General features: G+C 43.3%; 1 protein-coding gene across 7 annotated transcripts in view; it reads left to right on the top strand.

Moving 5' to 3' along the window:
* Positions 1–11,298: 11,298 nt before the first annotated feature.
* The window catches only part of LOC104982298 (aldo-keto reductase family 1 member B10-like), a 21,899-nt gene continuing 9,500 nt past the window's right edge, over positions 11,299–23,697 (top strand). For 4 of the 7 annotated variants that reach the window (XM_010831647.1, XM_010831646.1, XM_010831645.1 and 1 more), the window contains exons 1-4: positions 11,299–11,478; positions 13,059–13,226; positions 16,951–17,067; positions 18,069–18,146. In XM_010831647.1, coding sequence (XP_010829949.1) covers positions 11,413–11,478; positions 13,059–13,226; positions 16,951–17,067; positions 18,069–18,146 — 429 coding nt within the window. In that variant the 5' untranslated portion in view covers positions 11,299–11,412. The remainder of the gene's footprint in view (positions 11,479–13,058; positions 13,227–16,950; positions 17,068–18,068; positions 18,147–23,697) is intronic. The other 3 variants (XM_010831650.1, XM_010831649.1, XM_010831648.1) reach the window with 1 other exon arrangement.

The following is a 23,697-nucleotide window of genomic DNA, read 5'->3' as shown; positions in this document are numbered from 1 at the left end:
TAATACATCAGTTCAGTTCAATTCAATCACTTAGTTGTGTCCGACTCTTTGCGATTCCATGGACTGCAGCATGCCAGTCCTCCCTGTCCATCACCAACTCCTGGAGTTTACTCAAACTCATATCCATTGAGTCAGTGATGCTATCCAACTATATCAGCCATCCCCTTCTCCTCCTGCCCTCAATCTTTCCTAGCATCAGGGTCTTTTCAAATGAGTCAGTTCTCCGCATAGGTGGCCAAAGTATTGGAGTTTCAGCTTCAACATCAATCTTTCCAATGAACACCCAGGACTGATTTCCTTTAGGATGGACTGGTTGGATCTCCTTGCAGTCCAAGGGACTCTCAAGAGTCTTCTCCAACACCACAGTTCAAAAGCATCAATTCTTTGGTGCTCAGCTTTCTTTATAGTTCAACTCTCACATCCATACATGACTACTAGAAAAAAACATAGCTTTGACTAGACAGACTTTCACTGACAAAATAATGTCTCTGCTTTTTAATATGCTCTCTAGTTGGTCATAACTTTTCTTCCAAGGAGCAAGCATCTTTTAATTTCATGACTGCAGTCACCATCTGCAGTGATTTTGGAGCCCCCCCAAATAAAGTCTGTCAGTGTTTCCACTGTTTTCCCATCTATTTGCCATGAAGTGATGGGACCAGATGCCATGATCCTAGTTTTCTGAATGTTGAGTTTTAAGCCAACTTTTTCACTCTCCTCTTTCACTTTCATCAAGAGGCTCTTTAGTTCTTTGCTTTCTGCCATAAAGGTGGTGTCATCTGCATATCTGAATTATTGATATTTCTCCCAGCAATCTTGATTCCATCTTATTGCTTCACCCAGCCCACCATTTCACATGATGTACTCTTCATAAAAGTTAAATAAGCAGGGTGATAATATACAGCTTTGATGTACTCCTTTTCCTATTTGGAACCAGTCTGTTGTTCCATGTCCAGTTCTAACTATTGCTTCTTGACCTGCATACAGATTTCTCAGGAGGCAGGTCAGGTGGTCCAGTATTTCCCATCTCTTGAAGAATTTTCCAGTTTGTTGTGATCCACCCAGTCAAAGGCTTTTGACATACTCAATAAAGCAGAAGTAGATGTTTTTCTGGAACTCTCTTGGTTTTTCGATGATCCTATGGGTGTTGGCAATTTGATCTCTGGTTCCTCTGCCTTTTCTAAATCCAGCTTGAACATCTGGAAGTTCACAGTTCACGTATTGCTGAAGCCTGGCTTGGAGAATTTTGAGCATTACTTTACTAGCGTGTGAGATGAGTGCAATTGTGCGGCAGTTTGAGCATTTTTTGGCATTGCCTTTTTTGGGGATCGGAATGAAAACTGACCTTTTCCAGTCATGTGGCCACTGCTGAGTTTTCCAAATTTGCTGTCGTATGGAGTGCAGCACTTTCACGGCATCATCTTTCAGGATTTGAAATAGCTCAACTGGAATTCCATCACCTCCACTAGCTTTGTTTGTAGTGATATTTCCTAAGGCCCGCTTGACTTCAAATTCCAGGATTTCTGGCTCTAGGTGAGTGATCACACCATCGTGATTATCTGAGTCATGAAGAGCTTTTTTCTATAGTTCTTCTGTGTATTCTTGTGGACTTCCCAGGTGGTACTAGTGGTAAAGAACCTATCTGCCAATGCAGGAGATGAAAGAGATGCAGGTTTAATCCGTGGATTGGGAAGATCCCCTGGGGGAGGAAATGGTAACCCATTCAAGTATTATTGTCTGGGGAATCCAATGGACAGAGGAACCTGCCAGGCTACAGTCCATAGGTTCAAAAAGAGTCAGATATCACTGTCGTGACTTAACAACCAGGCACAATATGTATAATATAATGCAATATATATAATCATAAATTCATCCTTTATACCAGCTTACTCATAAAATATACTTTAAAATATTTTTATGGGTTCACAAATGTCATAACAAGGCCCTTGCTGTGTGGGGGTGAAATATAACACCCAGTGAACTTGGCTGTGAGCCTGTTCCATGGCTGGGGCTCAGCTGGAAATGAGCTAAGAGCTTTAAACCGAGCTGGGATGTTAAGAAACGAAGGGGCCTAGGGCCTAGTTTCAGAAGAAGCTTGGGCAACCAGCCTACTGGAAAAAAAAGTAAAAAGCAAGTTAGAAGCAGCGTGAACAGGAGCAGAATGAGGCTGGTGGTGGGGTATGGGGTGGGAAGCTAGAGTATTTTGTGTTTGGGATAAGAAACTGGGCCCTGAGGAACAAAGGCATATGTGTGTACTAAGTCACTTCAGTCATGTCTGACTCTTTGCGACCCTATGGACTGTAGCTCGTCAGGCTCCTCTCTCCATGGGATTCTCCAGGCAAGAATACTGGAGTGGGTTGGAACTATGGCATTAGGTACCAATTACATGGGGAACTGCCTATGGATGCTGTGTTCCTGGAGACAGGGCCCAGGTAAGACAGAAGAGTCCTGTTCTCAGGGTGTGGGGACACCAGAGCGGGGACCCCACTCTGGCTGGGCAGAGACTAAACAGGCCTGGAAAGCACTTCTGTTACTTGTGTTTAACAAAAAAAAAAAAGAAAAGAAAAGAAACTAAACAAAACAGGAAATCATTCCTGTTCTCCTGGTGGAAAACTGGTGTGTCTTTATCTGTCACAGATAAGAATGCTATGGCCTTGACTTAGATCCATCTCATGAATCCCATTTGATGTGAATAAAGGAAACATATTCTATCACCCCCAGGGATAAGCAATCTAACCAAAGAGTGCTTTCACGAGTTACAGAAGTATATAAATGTCTTTAAACTATCCCTATGGAATGAGGTTCGTGACATTGTACAGGAGACAGGGATCAAGACCATTCCCATAGAAAAGAAATGTAAAAAAGCAAAATGGCTGTCTGGGGAGGCCTTACAAATAGCTGTGAAAAGAAGAGAAGCGAAAAGCAAAGGAGAAAAGGAAAGATATAAACATCTGAATGCAGAGTTCCAAAGAATAGCAAGAAGAGATAAGAAAGCCTTCTTCAGCGATCAATGCAAAGAAATAGAGGAAAACAACAGAATGGGAAAGACCAGGGATCTCTTCAAGAAAATCAGAGATACCAAAGGAACATTTAATGCAAAGATGGGCTCGATAAAGGACAGAAATGGTATGGACCTAACAGAAGCAGAAGATATTAAGAAGAGGTGGCAAGAATACACAGAAGAACTATAGAAAAAAGCTCTTCATGACTCAGATAATCACGATGGTGTGATCACTCACCTAGAGCCAGACATCCTGGAATTCGAAGTCAAGCGGGCCTTAGGAAATATCACTACAAACAAAGCTAGTGGAGGTGATGGAATTCCAGTTGAGCTATTTCAAATCCTGAAAGATGATGCCGTGAAAGTGCTGCACTCCATATGACAGCAAATTTGGAAGACTCAGCAGTGGCCACATGACTGGAAAAGGTCAGTTTTCATTCCGATCCCCAAAAAAGGCAATGCCAAAGAAAGCTCAAACTGCCACACAATTGCACTCATCTCACACGCTAGTAAAGTAATGCTCAAAATTTTCCAAGCCAGGCTTCAGCAATACATGAACTGTGAACTTCCAGATGTTCAAGCTGGTTTTAGAAAAGGCAGAGGAACCAGAGATCAAATGGCCAACATCCCCTGGATCATAGAAAAAGCAAGAGAGTTCCAGAAAAACATCTATTTCTGCTTTATTGACTATGCCAAAGCCTTTGATTGTGTGGATCACAATAAACTGTGGAAAATTCTGAAAAAGACGGGAATACCAGACCACCTGATCTGCCTCTTGAGAAATTTGTATGCAGGTCAGGAAGCAACAGTTAGAACTGGACATGGAACAACAGACTGGTTCCAAATAGGAAAAGGAGTACGTCAAGGCTGTATATTATCACCCTGTTTATTTAACTTATATGCAAAGTACATCATGAGAAACGCTGGACTGGAAGAAACACAAGCTGGAACCAAGATTGCCGGGAGAAATATCAATAACCTCAGATATGCAGATGACACCACCCTTATGGCAGAAAGTGAAGAGGAACTCAAAAGCCTCTTGATGAAAGTGAAAGTGGAGAGTGAAAAAGTTGGCTTAAAGCTCAACATTCAGAAAACTAAGCTCATGGCATCCGGTCCCACCACTTCATGGGAAATATATGGGGAAACAGTGGAAACAGTGGCAGACTTTATTTTTGGGGGCTCCAAAATCACTGCAGATGGTGATTGCAGCCATGAAATGAAAAGACGCTTACTCCTTGGAAGGAAAGTTATGATCAACCTAGATAGCATTTTCAAAAGCAGAGACATTACTTTGCCAGCAAAGGTTTGTCTAGTCAAGGCTATGGTTTTTCCTGTGGTCATGTATGGATGTGAGAGTTGGGCTGTGAAGAAGGCTGAGCCCCGAAGAATTGATGCTTTTGAATTGTGGTGTTGGAGAAGACTCTTGAGAGTCCCTTGGACTGCAAGGAGATCCAACCAGTCCATTCTGAAGGAGATCAGCCCTGGGATTTCTTTGAAAGGAATGATGCTAAAGCTGAAACTCCAGTACTTTGGCCACCTCATTCGAAGAGTTGACTCATTGGAATAAACTCTGATGCTGGGAGGGATTGGGGGCAGGAGGAGAAGGGGACGCCAGAGGATGAGATGGCTGGATGGCATCACTGACTCGATGGATGTGAGTCTGAGTGAACTCCAGGAGTTGGTGATGGACAGGGAGGCCTGGCGTGCTGCGATTCATGGGGTTGCAAAGAGTCGGACATGACTGAGCGACTGATCTGATCTGATCTGACCTGATTCTTGTAGCAAGCTTTCAAAATTAACTATGCCTGAGAGGAGTAGTACTTATCTATAAATCCTCCCTGAAGGCAATTAAAGTCATCATTCCCTTTAGTTGTTGTATGTTCATCAGTTTCAAAAGATCTTGGATGGAGAAATATATTACCGAGTCTGGATTGACTTCTTTGCAGCATGGCATAATGCATTGGTTCTTCAACTTAGGTGTATGTAAGAACCACTTGGATGGTGGTTGTTAAAATAGTAGACTCCCGAGGACCACATCCCCGCTCCCCATTTTAGTTCACTGGATGCTGTTATCTGCATTTTTAACAGAGAAATCTGAGTTGGTTTAGGTGCCAGTGATGGTATTATGAGAAACATCTTCATAGTGCTGCAGGTATACTCTCTAATGGAAAGAAGAGTGTCTCCGCCTTGGGAACACCTTGAGGACCTCCCTAGGGAACTTTTTACAATGCCACTGTTTTACCCTCAGGCTTAGCAGTTCAACTCCCATGTAAATACCCACCGAAAATGTGAACATATAATCACCAGTACATACATACAAGACTGTTAATATCATTAGTTCATAATATCCCCAAACTGGAAAGATCCTAATGTTTATCAATAGTTGAACAAAATGTCATAGAGTGGAATACTACACCACAATAGGAATAAACAGACCACAGCTTCATTCAGCAACACAGATGAACTTTACAAGCATACTTTTCAGTGAAAGGGACGAGGCACAAAAGAATATGCAATGTATGAAAAAAGTAAAGTCGCTCAGGTGTGTCTGACTCTTTGTGACCCCATGGGCTTTTAGCCTGCAATGTATGCATGCTTGCTAAGTTGCTTCAGTCGTGTCCGACTCTTTGTGACCCCATGGAGTGTAGCCCACCAGGCTCCTCTGTCCGTGGGATTCTCCAGGCAAGAATACTGGAGTGGGTAGCCATTCTCTTATCCAGGGGATCTTCCTAACCCAGGGACGAAACACGGGTCTCCTGTATCGCAGGTGGCTTCTTTACCATCTGAGCTACCAGGGAAGCCCACACAATTAGTTCAGAACCAGGCACAACTGCTCCGTGGTGTCAGAAGTCAGGAGAAAGGTCATCCTTGAGGATCTGGAGAGTGACTGCAAGAAGGTGTGAGGGAGTTTCTGTGTCTGTAGCGTTGTTTCTTGTTCTGGTGTGTTTACATGGGTGTGTTCACTGTGTGAAACTCACCAGCCTCTGCTCAGGTTCAGAGCACTTGTCTTGAGGGGCATGTTAAACTGTGACCAAATAACTGCGTGCTAAGTCTCTTCAGTCGTGTCCAACTCTGGACGACCCTATGGACCTGAGCCCACCAGGCTCCCCTGTCCATGAGATTCTCCAGGTGAGAATACTGGAGTGGGTCGTCATTTCCTCCTCCAGGGGATCTTCCTGACCCCAGTGATCGAACCCCATTTTCTTACATCTCCTGCATTGGCAGGCAGGTTCTTTCCCACTAGCCCCACCTGGGAAGCCCCATACTTAAGACTAAAAATTAAGTTCAGTTGGTGTCTGGGTTCTCCTGGAGCCGAGCTAAATCTGAACTTGAGTGAGTGTGGGTGTGTATAGGTGGGTGGTTCTGAGTGTCAGTGGTTATAAGTTCCCCAGGTGATGCTAGTGTACAGGCAAGGTTAAGAACCACTGCTCAAGGAAAAGCCTAATCTGGGTCTATGTGTGACCTTTAAGGTGACCAATGTTCCTGCAGATAAATTGACCTGAATAATTTACCTAATCTCCTTGAAGCTCTTTCTCTACCATAGGAGGATGATAATGATGTCCACTCAGTAAAGTTACCTGGGATGAGAAATGGGAAAATAGCCCACAAGTGCTTGGCCTCGTGGCAACAGCATCCTTCCTTTCCCTCTCTCCTTTTCCAGGGTGTTTCCTCTTCTACCTGATCTCTCCCTTGCCTGACAGACTGTCTCAGGGAATCCTATACTCCTGAGCTGTCCTTCTCCTTGAGAAGGAAGGGTCTCTTTACCTGGATAAAGATGGAGATTGTAAGCAGAATGCACAGCGCAGAGCACTGTGTGGAGACTATGGACTAAATGCTCATAACACAACACTGTTTGTATAAACTCCAAACGCAGGCAGATTTCACATCAGTATCATGAAAGCAATTCACCAAAATGTTAGCATATGGCCTCAGCATGAGGAACAGAAATAAAACAGGGTGAACACATAAATCCATGGGCTTCCCAGGTGGCTCAGATGGTAAAGTATCTGCCTGCAATGTGGGAGACCTGGGTTCGATCCCTGGGTCAGGAAGATCCCCTGAAGAAGTGAATAGCAACCCACTCCAGTATTCTTGCCTGGGGAATCCCATGGACAGAGGAGCCTGGTGGGCTACAGTCCCTGGGGTTGCAAAGAGTCAGATACAATTAAGCGACTAACACTTGACATTTTATCAATACTCAAACATTGGGTGAAGCAATGATGTTCATATGCCATGGATGGAGTCAGTTCATGCGTCTGACCACTCCCCAAGTACATGAATGAAAAACATAGACATTGATATCTAGAAACATGTATTTTTATGGAAACAAAGACAAAACCCCATCTGACTTCCTTCTACACTCCAGGGACCCCTGAACCTGAGGACCCTTTCTCGTGATAACATGGTTTTATGGGTAGCAGAAATGAAACTTGAGAGCTTTTGCCTGTTTTGGCAATCTTGCCTCAAAATATGTTTTCTTTTATGCCCTAGATGACTCATATTTCCTTAATTTACATAGCTGAATACATGCTTGATCAGTCTGGACGTCTGGGTTTGCTGGTCATGGATCACTGTGACTCATCAATCCACACAAACTATGAGAAAATAAATGTTTGTTGTTTTAAACTGTTATTTTGGGAATAACTTATCATGCCGCAGTAGGTAACCACTGCACCAGAGAACGGCCTTCTCATGCTCATGGACGCACCCTGTTGGCCATTGTCTGCCATGTGCTGGCACCACCACCCCTTCCAATGAGTGTGTAAGACCTACAGATACTGGCATCATATGTCAGCCACCTCCACTGGTTGTCAGTGTCCCCAAGAATCCCCACTGCCATCCCCTACCAGATGCTACAGCCTCTCTCCTGCTCTGGTGTTTGCTTATGTTTAGTTGCTAAGTCATATTCGACTCTTTTGCGACCCCGTGGACTGTAGCCTGCCAGGCTCCTCTGTCACACTGGCTTTGGCTTTAGAGCCCAATAACCAGTATTCATATCCTAGCTCTACCATTTACCTTGAACAAACTACTGAACATCTCAATGTGTCAGTTCCTCTGTTATGAAATGGATAGTAATAGTATCTACCTCATGAGGCTACTTGAAGAATAAATGAGAAAATGTGTTAACACATGCACTATTATGTATTGCACATGGCTACTAGTAGTAATAATAATAATAATAGTAAATCAGAATCAGAATTACCTCTCTTCTCATCTGACAGTGAAGGTTTTTTGTTTGTTTTAAGCTGAGTAAGACTTGTGGCTGGATCATTCTTCCTGTGAGATAAATTCTGAACCAGATATTCCTCAGTTCATCATGGGACTAAAGCTTGCTTTTATTTGTAAGTGAGACTGAAATTAATTTTTGATGGCATGAATGAAAAAATGGGCTGCAAGCAACTGCTTCTGGCTGATGATATCCACTTCTGAAAATGTTCTGTGTTACACTTTCAGCTTACACGGCCTTTCTTTTTTGCCAGTCTTTACTTTTAGTTTCTTGTATTTCAGGATTAAAATCCACTAATTTAGGATTCCTTCTCTTAGGTATCAGCAGGGTTTAGAAGAGACTTGCAAAATCCAGCAGTGTTGGAAAAGTACCTGGTGTGAATCACCATCTATACATTGACTTTCCCTGAAATGGGATTCGTATATCTGGTCCTTAGGTGTGATCATCCATCCTTTTGTATAGTTATCTGAGATGGCCTTATTCCCATCGAATTCTTAGTTATACAGCCCACTCTACAACCTCCATCCAGCTCTCCTGAATATCATATGCATGACGAACTTTTGTTCATCACAACTTTCACAGTCTCTGACTTGAGATGTTCAGGGGCTCACTGATTGCTTCTGAAACCTTACCCTGTAATGTACACACTCAAGGATCATAAGGTAGAAGCAAGACAATTAACAGAGACCTCCCCCTAAGCTTGTCTCGCAGAGCACCAGGGAAACAAGGTACGGAAACACTTACTAACTAACAGCACTTTCCACTGGCACATTGAGGGACTAAAATGCTCGATCGTGAACTTTGTACATCGTTCGCCAAAAATCTACCATGTATAACATGTGGAACTATCCTGATACTGCACATGCCACCTGTGAAGTAAGAGACGTGAAGGACAGTCATCCCGTGCACAGAATTCCTGAAACTTCTCCTTCATTTCCACCAAATATTTCAGAGCCGCCTCCCCATCTTGCTCCCTACTTCCACAATAAATACCCAACACAAAAGCCCATTGGGGAGACAGATCTGAGCTTTGCTTCCTGTCTCCTTGCTTGGCTGCCCTGCAGTAAAGCCTTTCTCCTTCTGCAAAAGACCTTTGCCTCTTTTGGTCTTGTGCAGGGCAATGGTCTCACTTGTTTGGTTTCACTTCCTTTCAGCCAGCTTTGCCAGTGGACGTGAGTAATCAGGCTGCTCTCCCAGCCCCTGGGGCTCATGGGACACTCTGAGACTACATTTAGCCACTCATCCGGACACCTCCTGTGGTCATGAAGACCCTACAGTTTTGGGAACCAAGAGATCCCATCCTAGACTTGATGCCTTCTCCACAGCCTCACCCTGGGAAATGAGGCACAGTTCTCCCCCACTTTGGGGCATCCAAACTCAACTGGGTATCCATAGATATGCTCCAAAATATTAACAATAATCATTTCTAAATGTGGGACTATGTGTGGGTTTTATTTTCTTAATCTATCCTGTGTTCTCTACTGATTTTTCTTTTTATATTTTATAAAGAATATAATATTAAAAAAAACGAAAGTTGCAAATAATTACTGAAACATCACAAACGGTGAAATGTGTTATTGTATAAATGGTGTTGCAAAAATACCCGTCAATTTTGGGACTTTCCTGGCGGTCCAGTGGTTAAGAACCTGCCTGCCGGTGCAGGGGGACACAAATTCGATCCCGGGTCCAGGAATATCCTGCATGCGGCAGAACAACAAAGCCCTTGCCCCACAACTACTGAAGCCCGAGTGCTCTAGAGTCCATGTGCCACAGCTACTGAAGCCTGAGTGCCTAGAGCTCATGCTCCCCAGCAAGAGGAGTCCCTGCTCACCGCAACTAGACTAAGCCTACCCACAGCAATGAAGATTCAGCATAGTCAAAAATTAATTAATTAATTTAAAAAAACACTATTAAAAAAATTCGATTTTGAACCACATTTCACATGATAAACAAAAACAGATTTCCTTTGACTACATACTCCCCTTTCTGGAGAAAAGCACAGAGACCTCAGATTAGTTGGAACCAGAAGGCTGGGGATGTTGACTTCTGATTACCTCACCACCAACCAATCAGAAGACTGTCCATGAGCTGAGCCCACACACCCCATAACCCTCTCCTAAGCATGTGGTCTCTTCCTCTTTTCCCTCTGTTATCTCAGAGCAAAACCTGGGGAGTCAGGAGTTGGTTTTTTGGGACATGAGTCCACCTTCTCCCCAGAACTGTGGGCTTCTGCAATAAAGCTATCTTTCCTTTCCACCAAACCAATACTACTCAGTATTGGTTACTTAAGTGACTAGCAGTTAAACCTGAGTTCGGTAACATATGCAATGTATTAACTATATATTTTGAATGTGTATACACACACGTGAACACACATTTACACATATATGAAAGTCTAACTCTGGAGGAAACAGTACTTACTCTTGTAATGGTATCATGAGTGGTGAGAATATAGGTGATTAATATTTCCTTATTTATAACCTATATTTTTCAGTTTTACTATAATGAGTATAAATCATTTTTTCTTGATAAGAAATTACTTTAACAATTTCACTAACCCAAATTAATTTCTTGATCAGTTTTCTATATAGCACACTTACATTATTTCCAATTTTTTCACGTGAATAAAAATATTGAAATTAAAAGAAAAAGAAGAATCTCACATGAACATTGTCTTAAGGGAAAAGAAGCCTAAAAGTTTAGGGCTTCTTAGGACTTGAGTACATAGCATTTTTTTTCAATCACAAAGTTTGTTTTTTAAGAAAGTGACAAGAATCACTAATATATGATGAATATTAGCATACAAGGATCCTGTCCAGGTGGTTAACAGACAAACATATTCTTATACTTCGATAGTTTCCATGCTCTGAGGGGAAAAAAAAATTTTACAACAGTTGAGTAATAAGATAGGAACAATTAAAATAGATGCACATTTTAATTTTCCATGTGCATTATTTTAATTTGTTGATAAAATTTCACTCTTATAAAATAATTCATGCATTTTTTTTATCAGGGAGAACTTTCTCGAGGTAACAGTGTTTGATGTTCATTAACTTGAATCTTATGAAAGGATGAAAGGACTTTCCTGCTCGTGCCAGGGCAGGGTGCTTCCTCTGCAGCCAGCACATTTCAGTGGGGCAGAAGACCTCTAACTGGCTCCCTCGGGGCTGTTTCTGCACGCACCATGGTCTCCTTTGTGGAGCTCAGTACCAAGGCTAAGGTGCCCATCTTGGGCCTGGGCACCTGGAAAGTAAGTGTGCACATATTTGGACACCTTCTTCCCTTGAGGGCCTTTGGGCATTTCCTCCTGTCCTGAGGGAAAGCCCAGAGGCAAGGGTTTTGGGGAAGTAAATATTGGGCGCTGGAGGCAGGACTGAGTTGCTTTCTCAGGGCTGATTCAGCGGTAGTGCTCCAAGACTGACTTTTTCCAGCAGTGGTGAGAGCTTTCTTAGTAAGTATCAAGTTTTAAGCGGTTTAAGTGGAAGTGTTAGTTGCTCAGTTGTGTCTGACTCTTTGTGACCCCATGGACCGTAGCCCACCAGAAGAAAGGATAGGTTGATCAGTTGTAAATGTTTCTTTTTCTTTCATTCTTTGGCTTGGCTAGATTAGACAGAATGTGGTATTTTTAATGCCCTTCCTTCCTTCCTTCTCTCTTTTTTCTTCCTCCCTTCCTTCCCCCCTCCCTCTCTCTCTTTCCTTCTCTCTTTTCTTCGAAGAAAGAAAAACTTTCTGCCTTCGAGTGAGGGGAGACATTCCATTTTTACAAGGTTTTCTATTTCTCCTTTTCTGAAACAATAATTATATAATGTCTTTTATCTACTGACTCTTAGGTGTATGCCTGGTGCTGTACTTCAAATTTGACACTCACTATGGCACTTACCACAATCACCTCATGTACATTCGTGCGAGTGCGTGCTAAATCACTTCAGTCTTGTCCAACTCTTTGTGACCCTATGGACTATAGCCCACCAGGCTCCTCTGTCCATGGGGTTCTCCAGGCAAGAACACTGGAGTGGGTTTCCATGCTCTTCTCCAGGGGATCTTCTTAATCCAGAAATCAAACTCTCATCTCTTACATCCCCTGCATTGGCAGGCGGATTCTTTACCATTAGCATCACCTGGGAAGCAGCAATAGCTTCACGAGGCAGATTCTCTTGTCATTATTCCCATTTTGCAGACAAGGTTTAGAGAAATTAAGCAATCTTCTCAGATCACACACCTAGCATGAGATGAGCCTGAATTTATGAGGTAATAACTACTTTCTCTCTGGAAATTCCTTTAGTTTATTTCAAAATCCAGTGTGTAGCCTGGTCATTAGAAAAAGTTTTCAGTCTCTTTTACGTACCTTGACTTCCCTGGTGGCTCAGATGGTAAAGTGTCTGACTGCAATGCGGGAGACCTGGGTTTGATCCCTGGGTTGGGAAGATCCCCTGGAGAAGGAAATGGCAACCCACTCAAGTACTCTTGCCTGGAAAATCCCATGGATGGAGGAGCCTGGTAGGCTACAGTCCATAGGGTCGCAGAGAGTCGGACATGATTGAGTGACTTCACTTCACTTCACTTCTGTGTACCCGGAGACATTTCTGGGCTGGAGCATGAACCTGAATCAGAAGGGAATAGGCTTGAGCTAGGATGGGACATGATGCTCTAATCATAAAGTTAATTCACTTTTCTTTCTTCTCTTTTGAAAAGTTTTCCAAAGCATGCTTTCTTCCCAGGTATCCCCTAGAAAAAGGGATCTCAGGGAAATCTTGGTTTGGAGAAGCTGGGCTGAGTAAGACAGCCTGTTGAAGGTGGTCTGGGGAGATGGTTTTTTCTTTTTCCTTCCAGTCTGACCTAGGAGAAGTCAGAGAGGCTGTGAAGGGGGCCATTGACTTAGGATATCGCCACTTGGACTGTGCTTATGCCTACGAGAATGAGCATGAGGTGGGGGAAGCCATCCAAGAGAAGATCCAAGAGAAGGCTGTGAAGCGGGAAGAACACTTCATAGTGAGCAAGGTACCCAGGGCTCACCTGGTGGGAAGACTGCACTTCAAAGCAGGCAGAAGTGTTGGATCTAGTCAGCACCCAGAATTCTGTCTTTCCGTACTGTTCGAGGGGTTCTGGAGGCAAGAATACTGAAGTGGTTTGCCATTCCCTGCTCTAGTGGATCACATTTACTATCTAGAGTCTCAGTGACCCTAGCACAAATATATATAATTCATCTCACTATATGGCGCATCCCTGTTGGCTCAGAACTCTCCACTATGACCCATCCATCTTGGGTGGCCCTGCACAGCATGGCTTTGTTACACAAGGCTGTGATCCATGTGATCACTTTGGTTAGCTTTCTGTGATTGTGGTTTTCATTCTGGAGGCTTTGGGATTATAGTTTTTGCTTCTGGATGAGGTTAAGAGGCAAGCTTCATTATGGGAGGGACTGGCTGTGGGGAAATCTGGGTCTTGTTCAGGTGGGCAGGGACATGCTCAGTTAATCTTTAATCCAGTTATCTGCTGTGGGTGGACTGTGCTCCCTTCCTATTAGTTGTTTGGCCTGGGGCAACCCAGTCCTGGAGTTTACATGCTCTATGGTAGGGCTACTCAGCTCAGTTTAGCTTAGTTGTGTCCAACTCTTTGCGACCCCAGGGACTACAGCACTCCAGGCTTCCCTGTCCTTCACCAACTCCCGGAGCTTGCTCAGACTTCTGTCTATTGAGTCAGTGATGCCATCCAACCATCTCATCCTCTGTCATCCCCTTCTCCTCCCTCCTTCAATCTTTCCTAGCATCAGGGTTTTTTCCAAGGAGTCAGTTCTTCGCATCAGGTGGCCAAAGTTTCAGCTTCAGTATCAGTCCTTCCAATGAATATTCAGGACTGATATCCTTTAGGAGGGACTGGTTGGATCTCCTTGCAGTCCAAGAGACTCTCAAGAGCCTTCTCCAACACCACAGTTCAAAAGCATCAATTCTTCGGTGCTCAGCTTTCTACATAGTCCAACTCTCACATCCATACATGACCACTGGAAAAACCACAGCTTTGACTAGACGAACCTCTGTAGGTAGGGCTACTGGAGACCTTCAAAAAGGAGGAGATACCAAGGGAACATTTCAAGCAAAGATGGGCACAATAAAGAACAGAAATGGCAAGGAACTAACAGAAGCAGGAGCAATTAAGAAGAAATGGCAAGAATACACAGAACTATACAAAAATGATCTTAATGACCCAGATAACCATGATGGTGTGATCACTCACCTAGAGCCAGGCAGGCATCCTGGAATGCAAAGTCAAGCGGACCTTATGAAGAATTACTACAAACAAGCTAGTGGGGGTGATGGAATTGCAGCTTAGCTATTTCAAATCCTAGAAGATGATACTGTTAAAGTGCTGCACTCAATATGCCAGCAAATTTGGAAAAGTCAGCAGTGGCCACAAAACTGGCAAAGGTCAGTTTTCATTCCAATCCCAAAGAAAGGCAATGCCAAAGATTGCTCAAGCTACTATATAATTGTGCTCATTTCACATGCTAGCAGGACAATGCTCAAAATCCTTCAAGCTAGTCTTCAACAGTATGTGACCTGAGAACTTCTAGATGTGCAAGCTAGATTTAGAAAAGGCAGAGGAACCAGAGATCAAATTGCCAACAACTGTTGGGTCATAGAAAAAGCAAGGGGATTCCAAAAATATATATATACTTCTGCTTTATTGACTACACTGAAGCCTTTGACTGTGTGGACCACAACAAACAGTGGAAAATTATTAAAGAGATGGGAATGCCAGACCACCTTACCTGCCTCCTGAGAAAACTGTATGCAGGTCAAGAAGCAACAGTTAAAACCAGACATGGAACAAAGGACTGTTTCAAAATTGGGAGAGGAGTATGATAAGTTTGTATATTGTCACCCTGCTTGTTTAACTTATATGCAGAGTACATCATGTGAAATGCCAGACTGGATGAATCACAAGCTGGAATCAAAATTGCCAAGAGAAATACCAACAGCCTCAGATATGTAGATGATACAGCCCTAATGGCAGAAAGAGAAGAGAAACTAAAAAGCCTCTTGATGAAAGTGAAAGAGGAGAGTGAAAAAGCTTGCTTAAAACTCAACATTTAAAAAACGAAGATCATGGCATCTAGTCCCATCACTTCATGACAAGTAGATGAAGAAAAAAATGGAAACAGTGGCAGACTTTATTTTCTTGAGCTCCAAAATCACTATGGACAGTGACTGCAGCCATGAAATTAAAAGACACTTGCTCTTTGGAAGGAAAGCTATGACAACCCTAGGCGGAATATTAAAAAGCAGAGATATCACTTTGCCAACAAAGGTTCATATAATCAAAGCCATGGTTTTTTCAGTAGTCATGTATGGATGTGACAGTTGGACTATAAAGAAGGTTGAGGACTGAAGAATTGATGCTTTAAATTGTGATGCTGGAGAAGACTTTTTAGTGTCCCTTGGACAGCAAGGAGATCGAACTATTCAATGCTAAAGGAATTCAACCCTGAATATTCGTTGGAAGGACTGAGGCTGAAGCTGAAACTCCAATACTTTGGCCATGATGCAAAGATCTGACCCATTGGAAAAGACCCTAATGCTGGGAAAGATTGAGGGCAGGAGGAGAAAGGGTTACAGAGGATGAGATGGTTGAATGGCATCCCTGACTCAATGGAGCAAACTCAGGGAGACAGTGAAGGACAGGGAAGCCTGGCATTCTGGGTCCATGGGGTCACAAAGAGTTGGACATGACCGAGTGACTGAACAACAAGAACAATTCAGGTCATTTCCCCCAGCTGTCTTCATCACTGCCTTTATAACATCCCTGGACGCAAACATCCACATTATCATCCAGTGTCGTGCACTGATGCTGATGCTACCCACCCTTCTCGAGTGGGTTCCCCCCAGAGGAGTAGTCTCCATTGAGCCAGGGTGGTGTCTTTAGCATCCCTGTTCCCTATTGGTGGGCTCCATCTTCCCCCTGGCAGCCAAGAGCTAAGGCTACAATTGGATCCTGAAGCTCCACCTTTCAGCACTGTGGTCTCAGTGGTTGTAGCCCAGAGGTTCTCAGCTGGCAGGTACTTTGGAAAATGGTGGGACATACTTATTGTCATATATGAATTTCACTTCAGTTCAGGCTAGTAAAAGGCAAGTTACAGAATGTTATAAAAAGAGGGAGGGGTGGGGTGAGAGAGGGTTGAGAATCACTGAATATGCATTATACCCAATTTACTAAAAGGGACTAGTTACAGGTACTTGGAAAGTGCATGTATCTAGTGGGACAAATAGACCCCACTGGTTGCGTCTGGATAAATTCCTTGTAGAGTTATTATTGGTGGCCCATGGGCTCAGAGACATAGGAGAGCAGTAGAGGACCACCTGTTCCCAAAGGCTTAGGAACTTAAATCCTGGCCACAATCCACGACTTCAGAAACCCTACTGCTGAGGAAGAGAACAGCGCCTGTAAACAAACACTGAGTCTGTGCCCAAATATGGTACCTGATGTAACAAATACATAGAATACCAGGTGAGTCAAAAAGATAACTTGCCCTTGACACTTGAGATGTCAGTGACTTCCAGAGCGACCTGGTGACCTTGCATCCCTGGATGATACATCTTAACCAGCTGTGCTGTAAATGGCCTGCCCCTGGGGTTAGCTCAAGCTGAGGGTCAAAAAGCAGGGAAAGCAGAGAAAGGTAGCCCCTTCTCTGTCCATTGCTGATTTCTCCCTGCTCTGCTCTCTGCAGTTGTGGCCCACCTTCATGGAGAAGCATCTAGTGAGGGAATCCTGTCAGAAGACCCTCAAGGATCTGAGACTGGACTATCTGGACCTCTACCTCATTCACTTTCCACAGGCTTTACAGGTTGAAGTTCCTCCCCGTCCCAATCTCTGGTTCCTGGGCACGTGTTGGAAGATAGCAGCTGTGTCAGGAGTTGGGAGGGGAGGGCTGGGGGCTGGAGGCTGGGGACCAAGGGGAGCTGAAGCAAGAGGCCTTGCACTTCAGGACTCCACAGGAAAGTTTTCAGGATGAGATGGTGGAGCAGAAAGACACTGGCCTGAAAAGGAGTCCAAGTCCATGGACCAGTGTGGAGGTGACCCCACACCTTGGCTTTCTCTGTTACATTTGAGAAAACCATGATTTCTAGCAGCCCAGGCAAGCTGCAACTGCCACTCTGCTTTGGTCCTGATTCCATGCCAAGGGCTCTCCTCCCAGGGCAGCTCTTACTTAATGCTGTTTCAGGGTTCAATCCTCTCATTAACTGATGCACTGGGAATGCCGTTTTGGAGAAGAGCCCAAGTTTGATCGTGCTGAAAGGTAGCCAGTGCTCAGTGAGGAAATAGGACTCTGCTCCTGCCAGAGAGCCTGAGGGACATGAATTCCCAGCTCTCTCACCTCTTGAAATTGAACTTTGTCCCCAACTGTTTGTGAGAAGTCCATGTCCCCGGGGCTAATGGTGGCTTCTGGAATGAGTTTATGATAGATTTTAAAATCAGTCCAGCAATTTCTGGGAATTCCTTGAGGGTCCAATGGTCAGGACTCCATGCTTTCACTGCCAAGGGCATGGGTTCAATCCCTGATTAGGAAACTAAGATCTCAGAAGCCGTGTGGCATGGCCAAAAGAAGAAGAAAAAAAAGTCCAGTAATTTCTAAAATATAAGAACTTATGTTTTATACTCTAGCAGATTGATCTAGAGATTTTATTTCAATTCAGCTTCTTGAAATTTATACTGTGGAGCTTGGAAAAAAAAAAAAATGGTATGCAGATGTGGGTGTTTAGGATGAGTCAGGATCCTGAAACCTCACTTGACAGAATCAAGTGTTCAGATGCACACTGCACTAAGCTTCTTGTTTCGCATTTACAGCCTGGGGAGGACCTTGTTCCCAAAGATGATAAAGGCAATACCATCATCAGTAAAGCAACATTCTTAGACACTTGGGAGGTAGGTTCTGTCTTATTCTCAGTGGGCTGGAGTGAAAACTTGCCTTCAGTCATCTACAAGGGTCTACACCAGTGTGAAGGAGCCCAGGTGCTCAATGAGGTTTTACCTCATCATGATTTTCTCCTTCCTAATCACCTTAGACTTTTGGGGTTCACCTGACACTTCTTATATTTTTGAAAACTAAGACCAAATCCTCAAAGGAGACTACAACATGCCTGACTTCAGAGGATACCCAGTTTATTCTTAAACCAGGGTTTGAAACAGTGTTGCCCTGGGATTGCAGGTATTGATTAAAATAACTTCAGTCAGTTCAGTTCAGCTCAGTCGCTCAGTCATGTCCAACTCTTTGCGACCCCATGAATCGCAGCACGCCAGGCCTCCCTGTCCATCACCAACTCCTGGAGTTCACTCAAACTCATGTCCATCGAGTCAGTGATGCCATCTCATCCTCTGTCATGCCCTTCTCCTCCTGCCCCCAATCCCTCCCAGCATCAGAGTCTTTTCCAATGAGTCAACTCTTTGCATGAGGTGGCCAAAGTATTGGAGTATCAGTTTCACCATCAGTCCTTCCAATTAATACCTAGGACTGATCTCCTTTAGAACGGACTGGTTGGATCTCCTTGCAGTCCAAGGGACTCTCAAGAGTCTTCTCCAACACCACAGTTCACAAGCATCAATTCTTCGGTGCTCAGCTTTCTTCACAGTCCAACTCTCACACCCATACATGACCACAGGAAAAACAATAGCCTTGACTAGACGGACCTTTGTTGGCAAAGTAATGTCTCTGCTTTTGAATATGCTATCTAGGTTGGTCATAACTTTCCTTCCAAGGAGTAAGCATCTTTTAATTTCATGGCTGCAATCACCATCTGCAGTGATTTTGGAGCCCCCAAAAATAAAGTCTGACACTGTTTCCCCTGTTTCCCCATCTATTTGCCATGAAGTGATGGGACCATATGCCATGAGCTTAGTTTTCTGAATGTTGAGCTTTAAGCCAACTTTTTCACTCTCCTCTTCTTCACTTTCTGCCACAAGGGTGGTGTCATCTGCATATCTGAGGTTATTGATACTTTTCCCAGCAATCTTGATTCCAGCCTGTGCTTCTTCCAGCCCAGCGTTTCTCATGATGTACTCTGCATAGAAATTAAATAAGCAGGGTGACAATATACAGCCTTGACGAACTCCTTTTCCTATTTGGAACTAGTCTGTTGTTCCATGTCCAGTTCTAACTGTTGCTTTCTGACCTGCATATAGGTTTCTCAGGAGGCAGGTCAGGTGGTCTGGTATTCCCATCTCTTTCAGAATTTTCCACAGTTTATTGTGATCCACACAGTCAAAGGCTTTGGCATAGTCAAGAAAGCAGAAATAGATGTTTTTCTGGAACTCTCTTGCTTTTTTTGATGACCCAGCGGATGTTGGCAATTTGATCTCTGGTTCCTCTGCCTTTTCTAAAACCAGCTTGAACATCTGGAAGTTTACGGTTCACGTATTGCTGAAGCCTGGCTTGGAGAATTTTGAGCACTACTTTACTAGCGTGTGAGATGAGTGCAATTGTGCGGTAGTCTGAGCATTCTTTGTCATTGCCTTTCTTTGGGATTGGAATGAAAACTGACCTTTTCCAGTCCTGTGGCCACTGCTGAGTTTTCCAAATTTAGTGCAGGTTATTTAACTCCTCCAAACCTCAGTTTCTTGTGCTTTTTAAAAGAAAGATCTTCCAATAGATACTAATAATATAAAGCTTCCTGGGTGACTCAGTGGTAAGGAATCTGCCTGCCAATGCAGGGGACATGGATTTCATCCCTGATCTAGGAAGATTCCCTGTGCCTGGGAGGAACTAAGCCGGTGCACCGCAATAATGAGACTGTACTCTAGACTGTACTCAGCAGCAACTACTGAAGCCCATGCACCCTAGAGCCCGTGCTCTGCAAAAAAGAGCAGCCCCTGTTCACCACAACTGGAGCAAGCCCTTGTGCAGCAATGAAGACCCAGTGTGACCAAAAATAAAAATAAAATCATCAAAAAACAACAGAAAGACATTTAAAAGTTAGCAATAATAAAAGAGCAGTGATTATGTGATTAAAAGCCATTCTAAATAATAAGCCATTGGCAATATCTCATGAGCAAGAGCGTACACACACACACACACACACACACAGTTGCTTCGGTTGTGTCTGACTCTTTTCGACCCTATGGTCTGCAGCCCACCAGGCTCCTCTGTCCATGAGATTCTCCAGGCAAGGATACTGAAGTGGGTTGCCATGCCCTCCTCCAGGGATATATGTGTGTGTATGTATGTGTGTGTGTGTGTGTGTATATATATATATATATACATATATATACACATAAATCAAGTTCTCTTGGGAAAATCTTATGAAGGCATCATTATGTCAAACATTCTGCTATCTTGAGCATATAATTAAATATAAACACATAGTAAATGTGACAGAACATCACTGCTGTACAAGCCAAAAGCTGGTTGAGCCCACATACATGAAGGTGGGTTCAAACTTCAAGTTTAAAAATGCTGTTTTTCTTAGATTTACATATTCTGTTTAACCTAACGACCACACAAGTCTTTATCCAACTACATAATCTTAAACACTTGTTTGATATACTCAATAAAACAAATTTATGAAGCCTGAATTTTCAAGAAAATATACTACTTTCTTTCTGCTAGTGCCAAAAGAGTACCCATAAAGAGAAAGGTGAATTCTGGTACTTAGCTAGTTTTTTAAAAAGTCAACATGTTTATTTTCCTACCACAAACAACCTCCTGTGAGAGAAATATTTCAGGAGGAAGATTTCATGAACCATCTAATGGTGGGAAATCAATCCTGAATATTCATTGGAAGGACTGATGCTGAAGCTGATGCTTCAATACTTTGGCCACCTATTGCAAAGAACTGACTCATTAGAAAAGACCCTGATGCTGGGAAAGATTGAAGGCAGGAGGAGAAGGGGACAACAGAGGATGAGATGGTTGGATGGCATCACCAACTTGATGTACATGAGTCTGAGCAAGCTCGGGAGTTGGTTATGGACAGGGAAGCCTGGTGTGCTACAGTCCATTGGGTTGCAAAGAGTTGGACGTGACTGAGCGACTGAACTGAATTGAATGTTTTATGTGCATGGACTCAATTCAGTGAATGTTTTATTCCTGAGAATGGAAGTTATGATAAGACCTACCACAGAGCCTACGATTTCAATAGACTAAGCTTTTGCATTAAATTTGACAAGAGGACTCTGTCATATACATTACCTTGGTAAAACAAGACCTCTGAAATATCTTAGGGATTATTCTTTGTGAGATATGTGTTGTTTCCACAAAAGTTTTGACCTTATTCTTATTTTCTATTTCTTTTTTTTTAAGTTATGAAATTATGAGAACACATTTACATGAGACTTGGAAAACACAAGACAAAGTTACATATAGTTCCACTAAATGTTATGATGTTTTTAAGTAGATAAATTGAGATTTTTAGTTGTTGGAGTTTCAATATCAAACTCTCAAAAATTAATAGAATGAATAGACAGAAAAGTAGAAGGAAACAGTAGACCTGAAAAGTACCATGAACCAATTCAACATAATTAAGATTTACAGAATTTTCACACAACAATACGATACGAATTCAAGTTCTCATAGACTATCAACTGGGAGACACTGGAACACATCCAGGGATATAAAACAAGTTGCAAAAGTTTTATGGTCTAAATGTATTGAAATCATACAGAGTCTGTTCTCTTCATCACTGTGGATTTATGTTAGAAATCAAGATATGTGAATATAACCCACATATTTTCAAGTGCAGTGTGACATTTACCAGGAGAGAGCTCTTTGACTTATCCATTGAAAGCCTCAATAAGGTCAGAAGACAGAAAGAACACAGAGGGCGAGTGCAGGGAAGAAAGCATTTAAACGAGAAAGTAGTATCAAAGGTACTTTTAAAACTTCATGTATTTGGAAATTAAATGTCCACTTTTAAATGATGTTGCCCTCATTCTTAACGAATACTTAATATATTGTTTTCATTGTGACAACTATATCATTGTTCTCTGCAAAAAGTACCCTGATTTTCACATTGCTGTATCCTTAGAATGGATTTGAGAATGATTACTAAATGAAAGATTTTGATGATCAGGTTCAAAGCATCTAGGAAGAAAAGGCAGGACTGAAGCAATCAACATTTATGTGGACCCATAACCAGTTCAACAGAAACCTTCTTGAACACCCTGAAGCAGTGGGAGAAAAAGAGTGGAACAACGTCAAGATGTATCATGCACCCACCTGTACCTGCCCCACGGTACACAGAAACAGTTACACTGCTTCATGGCCCAACTCAGGCGGCTTGGGGACTTTGCAATCTCATCAGTTCTAAATTTTATTTGTCCAATTTAAAGACTATATCAGCTACCCTAGTGGTTCTCTCTAAGCATTAAAATCACCTGGGGAGTTTTAACAATCCCAGTGCTGAGGCCACATGTTACACAAATTTGGTAAGAAACTCTAAGGGTAGAATCTGGGCATCAGTGTATATATATATATACACACATGTATTTTTAACTATTTATTTTTGGCTGCCCTGGGTCTTCATAGTTGCCCTTGGGCTTCCCCTAGTTATGGAGAGCACGGGCTACTCTCCAGTTGCAGTGCACCAGCTTCTCGCTGCTTCTCTCCTGGGACATGGGCTCCAGGTGCATGGGCTCAGTAGTTGTGGTGCACGGGCTCAGTTGCCCCACATGCAGCATGTGGTATCTCCCTGGACCAGGGATCCAACCCGTGCTCCCTGCACTGGGAGGCGGATTCTCAACCATTGGACCACCAGAGAAGAGTCTAGGCATCAGTTCAGTTTAGTTCAGTCGCTCAGTCATGTCCAACTCCTTGCAACTCCATGAATCGCAGCACGCCAGGCCTCCCTGTCCATCACCAACACCCGGAGTTCACCCAGACTCAAGTCCATTGAGTCAGTGATGCCATCCAGCCATCTCATCCTCTGTCATGCCCTTCTCCTCCTGCCCCCAATCCCTCCTAGCATCAGAGTCTTTTCCAATGAGTCAATTCTTCGCATGAGGCGGCCAAAGTACTGGAGTTTCAGCTTTAGCATCAGTCCTTCCAAAGAAATCCCAGGGCCGATATCCTTCAGAATGGACTGGTTGGATGTCCTTGCAGTCCAAGGGACTCTCAAGAGTCTTCTCCAACACCACAGGTCAAAGGCATCAATTCTCCGGCGCTCAGCCTTCTTCACAGTCCAACTCTCACATCCATACGTGACCACAGGAAAAACCATAGCCCTGACTAGACGAACCCTTGTTGGCAAAGTAATGTCTCTGCTTTTGAATATGCTGTCTAGGTTGGTCATAACTTTCCTTTCAAGGAGTAAGCGTCTTTTCATTTCATGGCTGCAATCACCATCTGCAGTGATTTCGGAGCCCCCCAAAATAAAGTCTGACACTGTTTCCACTGTTTCCCCATCTATTTCCCATCAAGTGACGGGACCGGATGCCATGATCTTCGTTTTCTGAATGTTGAGCTTTAAGCCAACTTTTTCACTCT

This window comes from Bison bison, unplaced genomic scaffold, assembly GCF_000754665.1.
Source record: "Bison bison bison isolate TAMUID 2011002044 unplaced genomic scaffold, Bison_UMD1.0 scf7180017864530, whole genome shotgun sequence".
Taxonomy (NCBI): domain Eukaryota; kingdom Metazoa; phylum Chordata; class Mammalia; order Artiodactyla; family Bovidae; genus Bison; species Bison bison.
The sequence above is the reverse complement of the archived record's forward strand: the minus strand, read 5'-3'. Positions and strand labels throughout refer to the sequence as shown.